Source organism: Pelodiscus sinensis, chromosome 3 (assembly GCF_049634645.1).
Source record: "Pelodiscus sinensis isolate JC-2024 chromosome 3, ASM4963464v1, whole genome shotgun sequence".
NCBI lineage: Eukaryota > Metazoa > Chordata > Testudines > Trionychidae > Pelodiscus > Pelodiscus sinensis.
The window spans coordinates 74,717,658-74,735,774 of record NC_134713.1 but is presented as its reverse complement, the minus strand read 5'-3'; the positions used below and the strand labels follow the sequence as shown (position 1 = coordinate 74,735,774).

Here is an 18,117-nt window from a genome sequence, read left to right as displayed (position 1 = left end):
TCCAGAGATGTCATTATTCCCCTTTATTCGGCTCTGGTGAGGCCACATCTGGAGTATTGTGTCCAGTTCTGGGACCCCTACTACAAAAAGGATGTGGACGCATTGGAGAGGGTCCAGCGGAGAGCGACCAAAATGATTAGGGGGCTGGAGCATATGACCTATGAGGAGAGGCTGAGGGAGTTGGGTCTGTTTAATCTGCAGAAGCAAAGAATGAGGGGGCTGCTGTATGATAGCAGCCTTCAACTTCCTGAAGGGGATGGAGAAAGGCTGTTCTCAGTAGTGACAGAAGGTAGAACAAGGAGCAATGGTCTCAAGTTGTGGTGGGAGTGGTCCAGGTTGGATATTAGGAAAAACTATTTCACTAGGAGGGTAGTGAAGCACTGGAATGGGTTACCTAGGGAAGTAGTGAAGTCTCCATCCCTAGAGGTGTTTAAGTCTCGGCTTGACAAAGCCCTGGCCAGGTTGATTGAGTTGGGATTGGTCCTGTCTACAGCAGGGGGCTGGACTTGATGACCTTCTGAGGTCTCTTCCAGCTCTATGGTTCTATGATTCAATGATTCTGTATGTTTAGAAAGTGCTTAGCAAAGGTGGGTAGTACTATAACGGAAAAAATAGCAGTGACTGCACTGTCATTTCAGTAATGACTACTTCTATTGGATTATTCTATAAAAAGCTGCTGTGCTCCTTGGCATAATCATATTTTGGAATAATCTCACATTTTTCAGTTACTCATATTTAACCACTGTTCAGGTTTTCCAGTGACAGCTGGTGACACCCTTCCAGAACACAGAATTTAGCAAAACTCAAACCTCAGTAAGCCAGGAAATACAGAGTTAATGTAAATGCCAATGTAATCTTAACTCTGTCCTTTTTTAGCAATAATCCAAAATACCCATACTTGCATGCTACCTTTTCACTATAAAGGAAAATAATCTGTCGTACACTCATATAAGGTATGTCTACATAGCAACATTATTTTGAAATAAATTAGTCCGCGTCTACACAGCAGGCAGTTATTCTGAAATAATGTCGAAATACTGTCAAGCTGAAGGACTTCTTACTCCAGCTCCTGTAATCCTCATTGTACGAGGAGTAAGAGAAGTTGGAGGAAGAGCGCTCTAATTCAAAATAAGTGCTGTGTATATGCTCCCAATTTCAAAATAAGCTATTTTGAAATAAGCTACACAATTGATGTAGCTCAATTTGCAAAGCTTATTTCGAGTTAAGCCCTGCAGTGTAGATGCACCCATACTGAGCCTCCTGTCCTAGCAGAATACGCACTTGTGAAATTTGACAAGCCCTTCATACTTATTCACAAGATACCACCTACCACCATTATACCCCCCCGACTGCTCTCATGTCCCAGTTCACCACTTACAATTCCGGAAGCAAGATGCACATCCCCAGAGCCTTGCTATTGAGACAACTGCCACAATTTTGCAATAAAAGGAGGCAGATTAGCTCCTAAAAGGTATATGTCTTTCCTTTATTTGCAAATATAGGAGTGCTTTGCCAAACACTGATCTCCTCACACCACAATTACAGCTCTGTGAGGCTCCTCAAATTAATTCTCATCTCCTCAGATCACAAACACGCGTCTTCCCTTCCTGTCTCCACCAGATAAAACCACTGAGCACAGCTACAACTCTCACACTGACTGCAGCTGCAGTTCATGTAGATAATTCCCAGTGGCTGTTGCTAGCTCCAGCGTGGCAGCGTTAAAGTTGTGTGGGAGTTTATCGTAACTCTGTGGTCTGTGGGTATGTCTACACAGCAGCTGAATACCACTGTCTGGCCCTTGCAAAAGGGAAGGACCCCAAAGCCTCAGCTCAAGCCTGAGGCTGAATGTGTAACACTAGGGATGTCAACGTGTAGACAAATACATGATTAACCAATAAACCTGGGCTTATTGGTTAATCCTGCCAACTACATGCATCACCCCTCCTTGCTGCTTATGTATCAGAGGCAGCAAGGAGGAGGCATGAGCTAGTGCCTGTGGGGAGCTGACTTGCCCCTCCCCCCCCCCATGCTGCTACCTCTGATAGAGAAGCAGCAGCTTAAGGGGTGAGGGGAAGGCAGCAAGGAGGGGCAGACAGGAGCTGGTGCTAGGGGGAACAGGTTTAAAAGCTGGCTTCCCCTAGCACTGGCTCTACATCAGAGGCAGCAGCATGGGGTGGGGTGGCAACCACGAAGCAGCTTCTGTCCGCAGTGGGCCTGGGCCTGCTACAGACCGAGGCTGGTCCACAGCAGCAGCCCGTCCTCAGGGGGTGGGTGTCCAAGCTCCCTGCGGATAGAGGCTGCTGTGGCATTCCAAGGAGCAGCCTCAGCAGCGACCCGGGGCCCACCATGACCATGGCAGCAGGCCCTGTCCACAGGGAGCTCAGATTCTCCCGTGGACAGGAGTGGCTACTGCGGAGCAGTCTCTGTTCTCGGGGAGCTCAGGACCCTTGTGGACAGGGCCTGCTGCTGCCCCATGCTGCTGCCTCTATATCAGAGGCAGCCGTGCAGGGTGACCAGGGCTCCCCTGTCCGCCCCCAAAGACTACTGAATAGTTGTGTAACCGCAAAAATTTGATGCTGTTACACGATTATTCAATTACATGCTATCCAACATCCCTGTCTAACACATTGCAGTTTTAGAGCCTTATTGCCAAAGCCCTGTAAGTCTGAGTCAGCTGACTTGGGCCACCCTCAGGTATTTAATTACTGTGTAGATATACCCTCTCCTTCCTATTTTTATGAAGTCTGAGTTTTACTGCACTGGATGTTCTGGAAGGTCATCAGTGATCTATCACTGGGAAATCTTAGATCTACATTAACAAAGTGTTTTGTCATTTAACTGCACTCACTCTTAGGGTGCATCTACACAGCACAGTTATTTTGAAATAACTGACATTATTTCGAAATAACAATCTGAGCGTCTACACAGCAATTCTGTTATTTTGAAATAATTTTGAAATAATGGATGGATTGTTTCAAAATCTGTAAACTTCATTACATGAGGAATAACACTTATTCTGAAATAACTATTTACTGCTTATTTGGAAGAGCAGTAGTGTGGATGCTCCAGTGCTGCTATTTCAAAATAGCTCCTCTCCCGGGCCATTCAAAATAATTACTCCCCAGGGCCTCCTGGGACTCTAAATCGAGGTAGCATGTCCACATTAGGGAAGCCTGCCTCGGACTAATTTTGAGGCTTCCCTGTAGTATAGACGTGCTATTTTGAAATAAGCTATTTCAGGAAAAAATTCCAAAATAGCTTATTTTGGAATAAGCGTGTTGTATAGAAGTACCCTTATATACTATTGTTTATCAGAACATGAATATTTTCCAATTATTTATTAAAATATTTATTAAATTAATTAATACCTCTAGTGAGCCCCTAAATTGGTTTTGCTGGACTGTGCATAAATAGTCTCTCTCTTAAATGCTTTCACTTTATCTAGTTTCTCAAGGAGGTTAGGAAACATAAAATCAGGAATATAAAGAACAGTATATATGTGTTTCACTCAAGTGCTTTCTCTAGAACAGCCAGGAGTTAGTACTACGCAGACAGAACTGTCAGTTAAAAACTGACATGAAATGACAATGAAGCAAGTGTATTGCTGGTGTAGGAGATAGTGTAATCCACAAACCTCGTGTGGTTACTGAGCAATGCAAGTGGGAACCACACTAGGTGTGTGAGTTACAATAGCTTGAAATCAAAGCTCTGCATGTTTTTTCATTAAAGGAATACTGTCAACTTCATTGCTTTAAGCAACTGCTTTAAAAAAAGTTTCAGCAAAGCTCCCTTTAAATAGGATATCCAGAATTTAAAAACAAAACAAAAAAATCTTTACAGTGTTATAAGGGTTTTTCTGCTCCCTAATCCCTGATTTAAGAGAGTTTCCCTGTTCAGGCCAAGCCTGTAACCACATGCTTACGTCCCACGGAAGTCAACAAAACTTAAGCAAATGTTTAAAACAAAGCATGTTCTTATGTGTGGTTCTGACCAGGCATGGTCTGCAAGGCAAGATTAAATGTTTTCCTGAATTGGGGCCCTAGTGATGTTAATAGGAGTCTTTTGGGCAGGCAGAACAAGAGCACCAAAGTAAAAAATGCTGAGGTCCACTTTTTCTCCTCCATCAGTATTCTCCCTCTGCAAACTCCAAACTGCTACTTCATCAGCTTAAGCTATATTGCTGCACTTACTGGTAAAATCCCCATCTTGCAAAGCCCTTGGAAGGGTGTGCACATTCAACAAAACAGCTATGCTGACTCTGCAAAGTGCTGTTAAATACACAAATTAGGGATGTTAAATATCGGTTATTTGAATAGTTGTTTAACTTCATGAATTCTTATTGGTTACTCATTTTTATAGTCCCATATTTTATATTTTTATAGTCCCATACCCATATTTTATAGTCCCCAGCGGTGGAGCTGACAGCCAGTCCTCTCCAGCTTCACTCCCAAAGAGCCCCTGCTACTCTGTGCTGCTGCCTCTGTATCAGAGACAGAAGCACAGGGTGCCAGGCAGGAGCTGGTCCACCAGGGGAGCCAGTTCAAAAACCAGCTCCCCTTGTGGACCAGCTGCCTGTCACCCTGTGCTTTTGCCTCTGGTACAGAGAGGCAGCAGTTCAGGGTGTCAGCAGCCCCTGTACAGAAGGGTGTGTTTGGGAGGGGCAACGAAGTGAGCTCCCAGACCTGGTGTGAGGCAAAACTGAGCCAGGCTGCCTGCCCATTTGGCTCCTACACACTTTAAATGCAGAGCCACAGTGAGGGTCTGAGCCAGGCTGCTAGCCAGCCTGCTAAAAAATGTACTGGCAAGGGGAAGGGTGAATGTGTGTAGTCTATAATATTAACCTATAAGCAAAAGTTTATTGGTTAATCAGTTAATCGACTATACTAATACATTCCTAGCATGAATCAAACAAATTACAAAATAAAGGAAAATGCTTTTTTTTTTTTTTTTTTGAAATTGCATGTAAGTTATAGAGCTCTGTGGCTTTCCAGGGAAGAATACTAGGTACAATGGTTGTGCTGAGACCCCTAAATATTATGCCGATTAATACTGTCTTTTTGTTTTCTTGTAGTCCCCCTCTATCCATCTGCTGTCTTTTCTTACACTTACATGGTAAGCAGTTTAGAGCAAGGACTGACTGGGGGATAGACTACTGAATCCACATGCTGGGTCTGGAGGCCTTGTATTTAGATTTTAAACTCTTTTGAGACAAGGAACATCTCACACTGCATATATGCATAACACCGAGCACAGAAGCATCCCAATCTTAGTTATTCCCTCTAGGCAGTACTGCAGTAGGCTGAACAGATAAGAGGATGGATAAAGAAACTCATTCTTTCTTTTGGAAGGACTCTTTCTTCTCCTATAACTGTACTTTGTTTCAGCAACAGAGACATTATCTGTGAGACATGCTATCCCTGTAAGTTTTCTTCCTTGATGAATACCTTAGGGTAAAGGTTGGCTGTTGGGATTCTCAAGTCTAGACATTCAGGAATGCACTAAGCATGATCAGTGCTTCACAAGCCTAAACACCATGGCTATCATGCTTTGCAAAGCTATGGAAAGTATGGAGATTTAGTTGCCAGTGAAATTCACATCATGCAGCAGCTTATGAGGGGAAAATACCCCCTGGAATACAGCACAGCCTTTACAGTGGCAAAGTCATGAGCATCGTGAAACTTCTTCAGGCCATAAGCTGTAGAGTTGAACTGGGAATGAACAGATGAAGGAACTGGTGTGAATGAGTGCAGCTCTGGAGTACTGCCTAGAATCTGTACAATTACTTAAAAAACAACCCCAAAGAACTATTCTGCAGACTATTAGAAATTAAGGCATTTGGAAGCATCCAGAACTTTGTTAATTAAGTGAAACTGTAACTAATCAACTTATATAACAACTTAACGTTCGCTTTTCAACTGAAATTGCACAAAATAAATCTTCAGGTATACAGTACTGAAGATATCCACATAACAAAGCAATCTGCATGCAGCAATCATTTTTGCATGCTCTTATTTCAATTGAGCATTACATCTCTTCACCTGTCTTCACTATGGCCTCTCTTTTTAGTCTAATCACAATATTTTCAATATAACCTGAACATTCCTTTACAAGCTCTCCCCCACTCAGTATGCAAGGATTTTAAAAAGGAGAGATCAAGTGAGCAAAGTATACATCTACATATACAGATCAGGTTATCTAATCAAAGTACTAGACTGCCTGTACAAACCAAACTTCCACCGAAGGGCTTCCTGTCACATAGGAATGAGTACTGAAAATACAATATTCAGAAAAATGCACAAAAAAGAAGGTGGAGGTAAGTGGGGAAGGGTGAAGTAACAAAGTAAAGTAATTACCTATCTCCCTTTGGTTTTCTTTTCTGTACTGTCTTCCCTTTGGGTCGTCTCTCACTTCCTAAACAGGGGCTCCCACCAGGGCCTGTTACCCGTATTGATTCAAGGCCTTTGGAAGATTTCTTAAAAGTAAATTCCACTGGTTCTCCTTCTTTTAGGCTTCTAAATCCTTCCATGTAAAGCTTGCTCTGTAAATAGGAAAAATATTCTTGGTTACTATTGCCTTAAAAACAAAGCTGATAATAATAATAACAGGACAATATTAACTTTCCTGTTATGCTTATCCTACAAGACACAGGTTAAATTTGGGTTTCCTAAATAAGATCCACTAAAGATGGACCACTTATGGTCATGGGGAAAACGTTCTTCAAGCTTAAGAAATAATGAGGTTCTCTTTTCTTTGGATAGGAAGAAAACTGAAATAGTAATTTCCTTAATTCTTCGCTGAATTTTGTGGGGTTTTGGCTGCACAAATCTAAAAATGCTGTATGCTCATACAGACCTTGGTAGAAACTTTCTGCAGTTTAAGGCACATTAATAGAATCAAAGAAGCTCATGCTAATATCCCCCCCTTTTTTTTACAAAAGTAAGAAAAAAAGAGGAAATGCTCCTTCTCTGAGTGAACCTAGATATTGAGTTCTAGATGCTGATCAAAATGCAACCTATAAAAGAAAAAGGGGAAGGGGAGAAAGGACATATCAATTCTGAAAGCATCAGAAGTAAAAAATTATGAGCAAAAAGGAGCTACCAACAAAATGAATTGCAAAAGGTAATTCATTTATTCCAAGTGAACTGCTAAGTTAGCATTCATTGCTGGTAAAACCTATCTTATTAGTATGATCTGCGTATGGATTTATTCTTTGATCCAAGAAAAGCAAATCATTATCAGCAGGGTCAGAGAAACAAAACAGTAACACTGGTAATCTTTTGGTGTATACTTCTAGCATGAAATCCTGGCCCCAATAAAGTCAATGGGAGTTTTGCAAATTGACTTGAATGGGGCCAGGATTTCAATCCTCCTCTCAAATTCTCTGAATGTTATATAATATTAAATCTAGATCCAAGGATAAATCTGTTGAATAAAAAAACCTGGATGAAATAGGTAACAAGAAAAGTGAAACAGAATGGAATGTAAAAAAGGAGACAAAAATAGACTCTGGTTTTATTAAATGTTTATTCAAAATGTTATATTTAACACAGACAAGATTAGTGAGTATGTAAAGTGAGTATTACAGAATCAAATATCCAGTACTTAAAAAGGACTTTCATTTTTGTTATAAAATGAAAGAGAAAGGGAATAAAGAGAAGATCACTTTTTTGTTTTTGCTGTTGGTTTATTAATACTTCAGAATAGACATCACATCTGGACTGATTCGTATAAGCTACTCAGCTAGTATTCTCTTGCCTAAACCATAGAGGCAACAAAGGGAGTAGTCTCAGCTAGAGATGTAAGCGAGTAGTTGAGTAGTTGATTGCCTGATAAGTCTAGACTTTAGAATTATCAGGTAGCCTAGTTGACTACTCAACTACTTGCATTCTCTCCCCCCCTTCCAGGGGGAGGGGAAGCAGGAGCCAGTGCTGGGGGGAACCAGCTGAAAAGCGGGTTTCCCTCAGCAGGGTCTCAGTGGTGCTGCCTGCACCCACTCCCCACGCTGCTGCCTCTACTCGACTACTCTATCAGAAGCAGCAGCGTCGGTGGGGGAGGCTGCCACGAAGAAGCCTCTGCCTATGGCAGGCCAGCGATGGCTGCGAGCAGAGGCTGCTTCGCATCCCACAGAGAAGACCCTGGTCCTAGTGGAGAGGCGGGACCCCCAGCAGACAGGGGCTGCTGCTAGAGCAGCCTGTGTTCATGGCCAGCTTGGGCCCTCCAGCGAACATAGGCTGACCATGAACACAGTCTGCTCCTGCAGCAGCCTCTGCCCACCAGGGTTCCAGGTCCCCGCTGGGACCCCCACGAACAGGAGCTTCTGAACCCCTTGTGAGCTGGGTCTGGGAGCTATCCTGTTGTGGCTCTGTACTTTTAATGTAGGAAGAGTTAGGCTGGCATTTAAAATGCAGAGCTGCAGCAGGGGTAGGTTCCGGACCCAGACTGAGCTCGGACTGAGCACTGATTAAACAATTGGCCAATTACTTGCCTCTTAACAGCCTTAGTCTTAACTGTGGAGGTAGGACAAAAAAACAAAAAACAAAAAACAGTCATGTAGCACTTTAAAGACTAACAAGATGGTTTATTAGGTAATGAGCTTTCCTGGGGCAGACCCACTTCTTCAGATCATATTCTGAAAGTGAATTGGCATGACCATTATATAACAGAGGGACACAATGAAGAAGTAAGCAAATTATACAGTAATGAATCAGCTACATAGAATAGAAGGTGGGGACAAGGAAGAGACAAGGAAGTAGGAAATTGCTTATTGTGGAGGTAGGATGAGCTATAGCGATGTAGAAGGCAGCAGGACACTACAGCCCTCAATAGTCAACATTTCTCCATTCAACCACATAGTATACAGATTGAGAGCACCAAGGGATGCTCATGACTACATATGGAGAGCAAGTAGTTCCAACATCGCAAAGGCAATTGTAATACAGTGAGTCTATATTAGTCTGCTGGAATAGCCCCCATATGCATCAATTGAGCTTGGCATCGCCACTGTAATAGCTTCTGTGGGAAGTTCTGGGAGGACGCCATGTCCTTGTGCTTAAGGCATGGAAGCTATACTGAAACTGGAAGATTTGGCTCCTGTTCCTATCTCTGCAGACTTCCTCTGTGGGCTTGGGCAAATTAAGTAACTTAATTTGTCCATGCCTTGGTTTCTCTTATTCCTACTTTGAAGATCCTCCGGAAAAGGGCTTTATTCCGGAGGATCGCGCCAGTCTAGACGCTTTTTTCCGGCTTTTCCCCAAGCTGGAAAAAAAGCGGCAGCCATGTTTATTTAAATCCCGCGGGGGATATTTAAATCCCCCACGGATTTCCCTATTCCCAAGTTCAAAATTAGCATGCCCCTTCCGAAGAAGGGGCCAGTGTAGACGTAGCCTGTATGTAAAGCAGACATTATCAAATACTTACCTATCTCACAGGGTACTGAGAGATTACACTAATGACTCTGAAATCCTCATTTGGAAGAAACTATGTTAGTACACACACATGCACACACAGAGGAAACATGGGTGGTCAGTAATGTAGGAAAGGGAAGGCAGAGCCTTCGCAAAATTGCCTACATGACCGACTGCCTAGGGCTGGGACTGCTGCCGGGGAAGGCTGGCACTGCAACGCAGCAGCATGGCTCTGACCACCTGGGAAGGCAGTCTGGCTTGCCCTGCCCATCGCTGTATGGCAGCCCAGTTTTCCCCGCCCTCCTGCTGTGTGTGGCAGCCCACCTTTCCCTGTCCACTGGGGAGGGATGGAGCTACAGCTTGACAGCTCGGCTTCCCCCGGATACCAGGGAGAGCCAGGCCAGGGTTGCAGCACAGCAGTGGAAGGATCGGGCTGGGAGTGGGTGTGGCCTCATATGGCAGGGGGTGGAGACTTGCCTTCCCCAGCTAGTCTTTCACCTGATGCCTATGAATGAAAAGAATGAGCAGTAGTCATTCACATTAATACAGGAAATGTATTAGCGGATTCCAATGCACTGGGAGGCAGAATATCAGTACAGGACAACAAAGAGATCTGGATGCCTTTAGGGAAAGAATTGCAGGCTCTTCTGTAGCCACAAACACAGAAGGTTCATGGGCCTGTTGGTTAGGAGGATGAGAAGTGCTTGGGCATGAATGATCCTGCGGCTCAGGTGAAGGCAGCTGTTGCATCAAGCTATTGTGACAAGTGTGAAGCAAACACTGGGCTCTCCAGATCACAGGGGTGATGTCTACACTGCAACGGCAAGTGAGTCTCCCTGGCTAGGGTAATTCAGCTCGAACTAGGTCATCTACACTCCCAACTGCAGTATAGTTGGGCTTAGTACAGTAAACTTCCGATAATCCGGCACCTTTAGGACCCAGGGGGGCTATGAGGGATCTGGGGTGGAGTGGGGGAGATGCGCCCCTCAGCGCTGTGGGACCAACCCGGCAGCACCCCAGCTGCTCTGCCCCCAGCTTCCCCGAGTCAGCTGCTGGTCAGTTTCAGCAGCGGCTGAATCCGGGAAGCTGGGGGCAGAGCAGCTCCAATTGTCCGGCTGCCTGGAGCACTTCCGGGTTCCAGATGGTGCCGGACCACTGGAGTTTTACTGTATCTACTATTTAAAAGGAAAAGACATGAAAGGAAGAGTTTGTATATATCTTTACCCTGTTTTAAGCTTTGGGCAGTTGCTGAGAAAGAAGATAAAGGAGCTGGTAAAAATGAACCAATATGATCTAAGATTATCTAAAAACACAATTAGAACACTGTATTTTATTATATTAGGTTGTGTGATCTTCAAAAACTATCCAGGAAAAAGCACTCTGCTTTAAAATATCTGTATAGACTGAGGAAATCTCATGCCACATGGGTGTGGTTTCTAGTCTCCATTGTAAATTCATAATATGAGCAGGGGAGAACACATTCAGCCATTGATTAAAATGGACTCCTTCCAACTGGCTCATGATCCAGGCCTTCACTGCCCACTTCGCTGAATCAGAACTGGAAGGAACCTCAAGAGGTCACCCAGTTCAGTTTACACTCTGGCACGTGTTTGTCTAACCTGCTCTTAAAAATTGACAGGGACAGAGATTCCACAATGTCTCTAGGCAATTTATTCCAGTGCTTAACGAAACTGATAGGTAGGAAAGTTCTTCCTATTGTACAACCTAAACTGCCTTTGCTGCAGTTTAACCCAATTGCTTTAAACCAATTGCTCCTTGTCCTACCCTCAAAAGCAATTTTTCTCCCTCCTCCTTGTAATAGCCTTTTGGGTACAGTACTTGAAAACTAGTATGCCCCTTCTCTATCTTCTCTTCCAGACTAAACAAAACCCAATTCTTTAAATCTTCACTCATAGGTAATGTTTTCTAGACCTTTAATCATTTTTCTTGTTCTTCTTTGGACTTCCTCGAATTTATCCACATCTTTCCTTAAATGTAGTACCTAGAACTGGACACAATTCCGCATTTGAGGTCTAATTAGTGTGGAGTACTGTAGAGTGGAGTTACTACTCGTGTTTTGCTTACAACACTCCTGCTAATACATCCCAGAAAGATGTTTGCTTTTTTTGCAACAATACTACACTGTTGACTCATATTTAGCTTGTAAGTCATTATGCCCCTCAGATTCTCTTCTGCAGTACTCCTTCCTAGACAGTCGTTTCCTATTTTGTACATGCATAACCGATTGTTTCTTTCTAAGTGGAGTACTTTGCATTTGAACTTATTGCTGCCTTTACAAATAAGCATATCTGTGCTTTCTCTCGTGCTGTCCTTCACTCTTGTGAGGAGGTCCCTGTAAACATTGTCCTTAAAACTCTCCTTTGCTGTGATACCTATAAAAAACTGGACAATGGCTGAGGGTGTGTGGAGAGAACTGCTTACCATGCAGATTTACATTATCACAAAGTTTCTTTGTGTTCTCCCATCTATCTCCATTTGTTATCTCTTGTCCTATACTTTGATTATAAGCTCTTTGTGGCAGGTTCTGCCTAGCACAGTGGGGTTCTGGTCCATGACAAGAGTTCATAGGTACTATGATAATACAGATAATAAATAATCATAATCCCATTTTGCCTGGTCCTGAATTCACTCAGGGCACGTCTGAACTGCCTGTGGCTTTTGAAAGAAGATCTACTTCCGATCCTGTTTTTGGAAGATTTTTTTTTTTAAAGCAGCCTAGACACGGTTCTTTTGGAAAAAAAAACTTTTTTCAAAAGAAACCTTCTTCCTAAAATAATGAAGTGTACAGTGTTCCTTTGAAAAAGTTTTTTTTCCAAAAGAACCGTGTCTAGACTGTTTTTTTCCCCCGAAAAAATTCTTTTGAAAACGGGATCAGAAGAAGATATGCAAATTCTCACTGAATTTGCATTGAAAGCCGCAGGCAGTGTAAAGGTATCTTCAGATAAAGAAATACCTTATTGGCGCTATAGCAGTCACATGGAGAAACATTAGCAGGCATGTTTGTCCTACAACAACATTTTGTCCTCATAACTATAAGGTAAGTGTTCCAAACAGGATAGTCATGGAATAGAGAAATATGCTGCTCACAAAGGGCATTAGTCAAGCTGATATGCATGTGTCTTTATATCCCAGAGATATAAGCAATAGTATGGGCTGCTTTTTTGTTTGTTATATGTATATCTATGCTATTGTAACTAAAGCTGTGCCAATGTTTAGATTATAAACCCTTTTTTCTTTTAATTTGGAAAGCAAACAGCTGGAAAGTGAAGGGTGATATATAAGGGTGCATCTACACAACAGGGCTTAACTTGAAATAAGCTACACAAATTGAGCTATGTAAATTGCATAGCTTATTTTGAAATTGAAATTGTGAGCATCGAGAGAGCTCTTTCTCTGACTTCCATTACTCCTCGTACAATGAGGGTTACAGGAGTCAGAGTAAGAAGTCCTTCCGCTTGACAATATTTCAACATTATTTCAAAATAACTGCCTGCTGTGTAGACGCAGACTAAGTTATTTCAAAATAATGCTAGCTATTTTGAAATAATGTTGCTATGTAGATGTACCCTAAAGATTCCTGAATTTCTTTATGCTTGTTAGGGGTTTTTAAACTAATTGGCTGTGTCTACACTGGCATGAATTTCCGGAACTGCTTAAAACGGAATACTATTCCGTTTTAAGTTTTTCCAGAAAAGGAGCGTCTACATTGGCAGGCTGCTTTTCCAGAAAAGCCCTTTTTCTGGAATAGCATCTGTGGCCAATGTAGACGCGCTTTTCCAGAAAAGAGCCCCGATCGTCATTTCCGGAAAAGCGCGTCTACATTGGCCACAGATGCTTTTCCGGAAAAAGGACTTTTCCAACCCAAGCAGTAACTTATCACAGAAAGCATAGGAATTCAAGTGACTAACAAAACAGGTGGAAGAGTTAAAAACAAACTTGTTTTCATGAAAAACATCCCTCACAGTAGGAAAATGGAGAAGAAAAATACAACAAACATAAACCATCTAAATAGGAGTGTGCCTACAAAGAATGCTTTCCCCAGTATTGCCTGTGGGTGCTTAAGACTCTCACTTAAACCCACAAAAGGAAGGAAGTTCTGAGTTTAGGCTTATTATGGGGATCTATTCTCCTCTTGATATCTGTGTGTAACTCCTATTAATGTGCATATGGAGGAGAGAATAGGCCCCCATAACAAGACTTAATTCAGAATTTCCTTTCTTCTGTGGGTTTTCAGTCAAGGCCTTAAACACCTGCTGACAGAGCCATGAAATTCTTTGAAAAATGTTCTGTAGAGCAGATGGGCAATCTTGCCCAGATAGTTTATAGTTTTCTGTATTTTTAATGTTTTTATTTAAACTGTTCATGCTAATGATCAACTTTACAAAGAAAAAATCTGAGTCTCTGTTCTAAGTGTTCATAAGCCAGTCAAGGCACAAAGCAAAGCAAATTCTGAAGCCTCTCTGAAATTCATTCTCCCTCCACTGATCTAGCACCAGTGCAGCTCTACTAGTGCTGGTAATGGTGTGATCTCTAGTCTAGACCAGTGTTTCTCAACCAGTGGTATGAGTGCCTTTAGAGGTACTCAAGAGAATTGTGGGGGGAGTGGGGGTAACGTCAACACAACTGAAATTTGGAGAAAACTGAATTTTTGTTATAAGTTTTAGAGCATTTTATTGTTTTTGTACTTTTTACATCTAAAAATTTCATCGCCTGCCCGGCTACGATTAAGTTGTTTAAACAAATGTGTTGCAATTGTAGAAAAAAAATGGTGTGTCTGAAAACTGTAGGTACTGGGGGTACATATATATATATATATTTTAAAAGGGAGTACTTTATAGAAAAAGGTTGAAAAACACTGGTCTAGACCATTGTGTCATGCAGTATTAGAGGATAGAGTAGTAAGGCCCAAAATGAAAGAATTCTCTATAATTGTCACTGATGGTGTGAGAATCCAGCTGTTGTAGAAAGATTTAATTAAAAAAATGGGTTTTGAAGAGGCAACTTTATATTTTAAAGCCCTCATTTAAATGTACGTCATGTGACAATCTCCAGATCAAAAAGAACATCTCAGAGTTTTGCACTCCTCCTTTTTTCCCTCCCAATCTAGTACAGAATTCTCAGGGTATGTCTACACTACAAAGTTAATTCGAACTAACGGAGCGCTTAGTTCGAACTAGGTAAACCTCATTCCACGAGGACTAAGCCTAGTTCGAACTTACTAGTTCGAATTAAGGGCTGTGTAGGCCCTTAATTCGAACTAGTGGGAGGCTAGCCCTTCCCAGGTTTCCCCTGGTGGCCTCTCTGGGCACAACCAGGAAAACTCCTCTCCTCTCCCCCTGCCCCGGGCCCTTAAAGGGGTAGACTGTGGCCAGACGGCACTTGAGACAGCCAGCCCTGCCAGCAGTCTCTGCCCCTGACCCAGTGGCTGCATGATGAGCCAGGCAGCCAGTGGCAGCGAGCCGTCCCCTGCCCAGTCCCCCAGCACCAAGGGGCCAGCCAGGGGCCGTAGATGGCGCGCGGCCTCCTGGACTAGTGCGGAGGTCATGGACCTCATTGAAGTTTGGGGGCAGGCCCCCAACCTCCATGATCTCTGCACTAGGAGGAGGAACGTGGCTGTCTACGGCCGCATAGCAGCCACCATGGCCAGAAAGGGCCACAGGCACACCCAGGAGCAGGTGCGCCTGAAAATAAAGCAGCTGCGGCAGGCGTACACCAGGGCCACCAGGGGCAGCGCCGCAGCAGGGGCTGCCACTTGCCCCTACTTCCCCGCCCTTGACCGACTCTTGGAGGGCGGGGCGGTCCGTGCCAGCCCGGGGGACAGCGAGCCGGGACCGGAGGGCCCTGACCCGGGCACACCGGAGGAGCCACCACAGGATGTCCCAGCGTCCAGGGAGACCGTACCGGGTAAGTAGTTCTAATTACGTAGTTCGGGAGGGAGGAGGCGGGAGGGAGACCAGAGACCACGCGTGTGGGCCATGCCTTCCACGGATCACGCAGACACCTGTGCACGTGCGAGCACGTACCATGCCACCCTTGGGCAGGTGGCTCCAGCTGTGTGACACCCAGGGGCCATGGCCCAATAGGCACATGCTTGTGCGAAGAGACCTGACATGCTCCCGACCCCGGGGCGGGACCCAGCAGGGTGCTTTCCCTTCACATGTCCCCTCTACACGGAGGCAGGGGACATCTCCTCCCCCGCTGCCCCGGCCACACTATACATGGCACAGGGACATAGGTGCGGTCTTGGGGCAGCTCCCAGTCCGGGGGAGAGCCAGAAATCCTGACCATGGCCTCTGTACAAGCACAGCAGCTCTGATGGTGCAGGACATGGTCACCCTCACGTTGCGGGGTGGAGGAGAGGGCTGGGCATCATCCTCTGCGTCCCCAGGGAGAACTGACCACTTCTCTTCTGTCTCTACAGCTGCACCAGCTGCTCGTGCAGGGCGCACCACCCCGCCTGGGACATGCTCCCGCACCCGCGGCCTGCTCCGGACCGCCAGCACGAAGCAGGAGTATTGGGACCAACACCTGGGGTCCTTGCGAGCCGTGCACCACACACTGGAGGCCTGGATGCGCGCAGACCTGCAGCTCCGCCATGAGCTGCTGGCTGACGTCCAAGGGCTGAGCACAAACCTGTAGGTCCTGCTGCAGAGCATGGTGCCCCGTGCTGGTCCTGCGCCTGCTGCCCCCCCAACTGCTGTCCCTCCTCCCACTCCTGCCCCCCTCCCACCTCTTCCTCCTCAACCCCCACATCCTCTTCCTCAATGTCCACACCCCCCACCTCAACCTCCGTACCCTCCACCCCATCCCCCCCGGAAAGCCGAGGCCCCCTCCCTCGCCATGCTGGGAGGCAGTTGGCCCGACGAGACCCCCACCCCTGATCCTTGAGTTTCCCCACCCCCTCCTTTCCCTGGCTTCCCCTTTCTAGCTCCCTCCTCCCAGTTTTCCCCCTCCCTTCTCCCACCCTCTCTCTTCCCCTCTCCCACCTCCTTTTCCCAGTCTCCCCGAGTTCTGTTCAATACAAAAAGTTTCTATTTTTGAACACACGTGTCCTTTATTTTGTACATCAGGAAGGGGGGCTAGGGAGGGGTAAGTGGAAGGTGGTGAGGGAGGAATGGGGTACGAGCCCCCGATGGGGAGGACTGGGCTGGCTCTGCGGGCTCCTTGGGGTGGAAGCTGTCCTGCAGCCCCCCGATTGACCCCCCCCCCGGATGGCAGCCTGCGGCAAGTGCAGCCGGTCTGATGGCCGAGTGCTGTGATGTGCCCAGTGTGGGCACTCAGGGCACTCCAAGACAGGACTGCTTTGCAAACGGGGAACCCCTGAGAACTGTCTGTCTGGGGTGGGGGTCGGGTCCCTTTAAGCGCAGCCCTCGGCTAGCCTGAGACAGCAGCTCCACGCTCTAAGTCCTCATCTGATGCCCTGCCGGCACTGCTTCCGGCCATCCTTAACCCCGGTTCAGGGTCCACTTAATGTGGACATGCTAGTTCGAATTAGCAAAACGCTAATTCGAACTAGTTTTTTAGTCTAGATGCGTGTGATGGGGTGGAGCAACCCCGCCACTTGAGCGAGGCAGACGGGGCCGCCGCGGAGCCGGCAATCAGCGCGGCAGGCCCGAGCGGGGGCGGAGGGACACGTCATCACGCGGCGCCGGGGCGCGCCGGTGATGACGTCGGGAGAGCAACGCCAGGGACGGCAAGGGGAGGGGGGATAAAAGGAGCCGGGGAGGCCAGGGGAAGGGGCGCGGAACCGGCGGGGCCAGCGGACCCGACTGGGCAGGAGCCGGCGGCGGCGGGGCAGGAGCCGGCGGCGGCGGAGCAGGAGCCAGCGGCGGCGGAGCAGGAGCCAGCGGCGGCGGGGGTGAGACCTGCGGCAGCCAAGCCAGCCGGAGGAGGGGCCCGAGCGAGGGAGGAACGAGCCACGGGAGCCAGGCAAGGAGGCAGCCAAGGCAGCGGGGAGCCCGCAGAGACAGGCGGGTACCCAAAGCAGTGAGGGTCGGCGGAGTGGAGCAAGACCCAGGGCGGGCTGTGTAACCCGAGAGCAGGGGCGTTTTGGGGTACCGGCCCCCCCTGCTACCACTGAGAGGGCACCTCTCAGTGTCAGGGCCCTGGGTCGGGGTCCGGAGAGAGGGCGGGCCCGGACCCCCCACTCCGCCCGGTGACCCAGAGTCAAGTGGTACCCTGAGCGCGGCCTAGGGGCAGCAGGAGAGGCGGCGGCCCGGACGGGCGGCCTCTTGACAATGCGTTAGTTCGAATTAGCTTAGTTAGTTCGAACTAAGTTAGTTCGAATTAGCGCTCTAGTGTAGACGTACCCTCACTGACTACAGCTAGCATCCTTTTGGAAAGAGCAACTCCCTATTGCAAATTACAACAGCCATTTAAACATGAAGTACCTGAAATCAGGTCTATGTATCCAGTGTACTGTAGTTTTTAATCTGGTTTTAGATGTTAGCTGAAGTATATATTTTTTTACTTTGTATTGTCAAATTACAAGCACAAAAAGCAACAGTTAATATTTTATAACAGCTTCCATTACTATACCTTTATATCAGAGTGGTAGTTCTGATAGTCTGTATCTGCAAAACCAATGAGTTCTGTGGCATCTTAAAGGCTAACGGATTCATTTGGGCATAAACTTTTGCGAGCAAAAACCCACTTTATCGGATGCATGAAGTGGAAATTACAGAGGTAGACA

At 46.1% G+C, this 18,117-nt stretch overlaps 1 protein-coding gene across 5 annotated transcripts in view; it reads right to left on the bottom strand.

Moving 5' to 3' along the window:
- Positions 1 to 18,117, bottom strand: part of LIN28B (lin-28 RNA binding posttranscriptional regulator B) — a 148,545-nt gene that overhangs the window by 61,078 nt on the left and 69,350 nt on the right. For all 5 annotated transcript variants that reach the window (XM_075923940.1, XM_006118448.4, XM_006118447.4 and 2 more), the window contains one exon: positions 6,354 to 6,538. In XM_075923940.1, the coding sequence (XP_075780055.1) occupies positions 6,354 to 6,538 (185 nt within the window). The remainder of the gene's footprint in view (positions 1 to 6,353; positions 6,539 to 18,117) is intronic.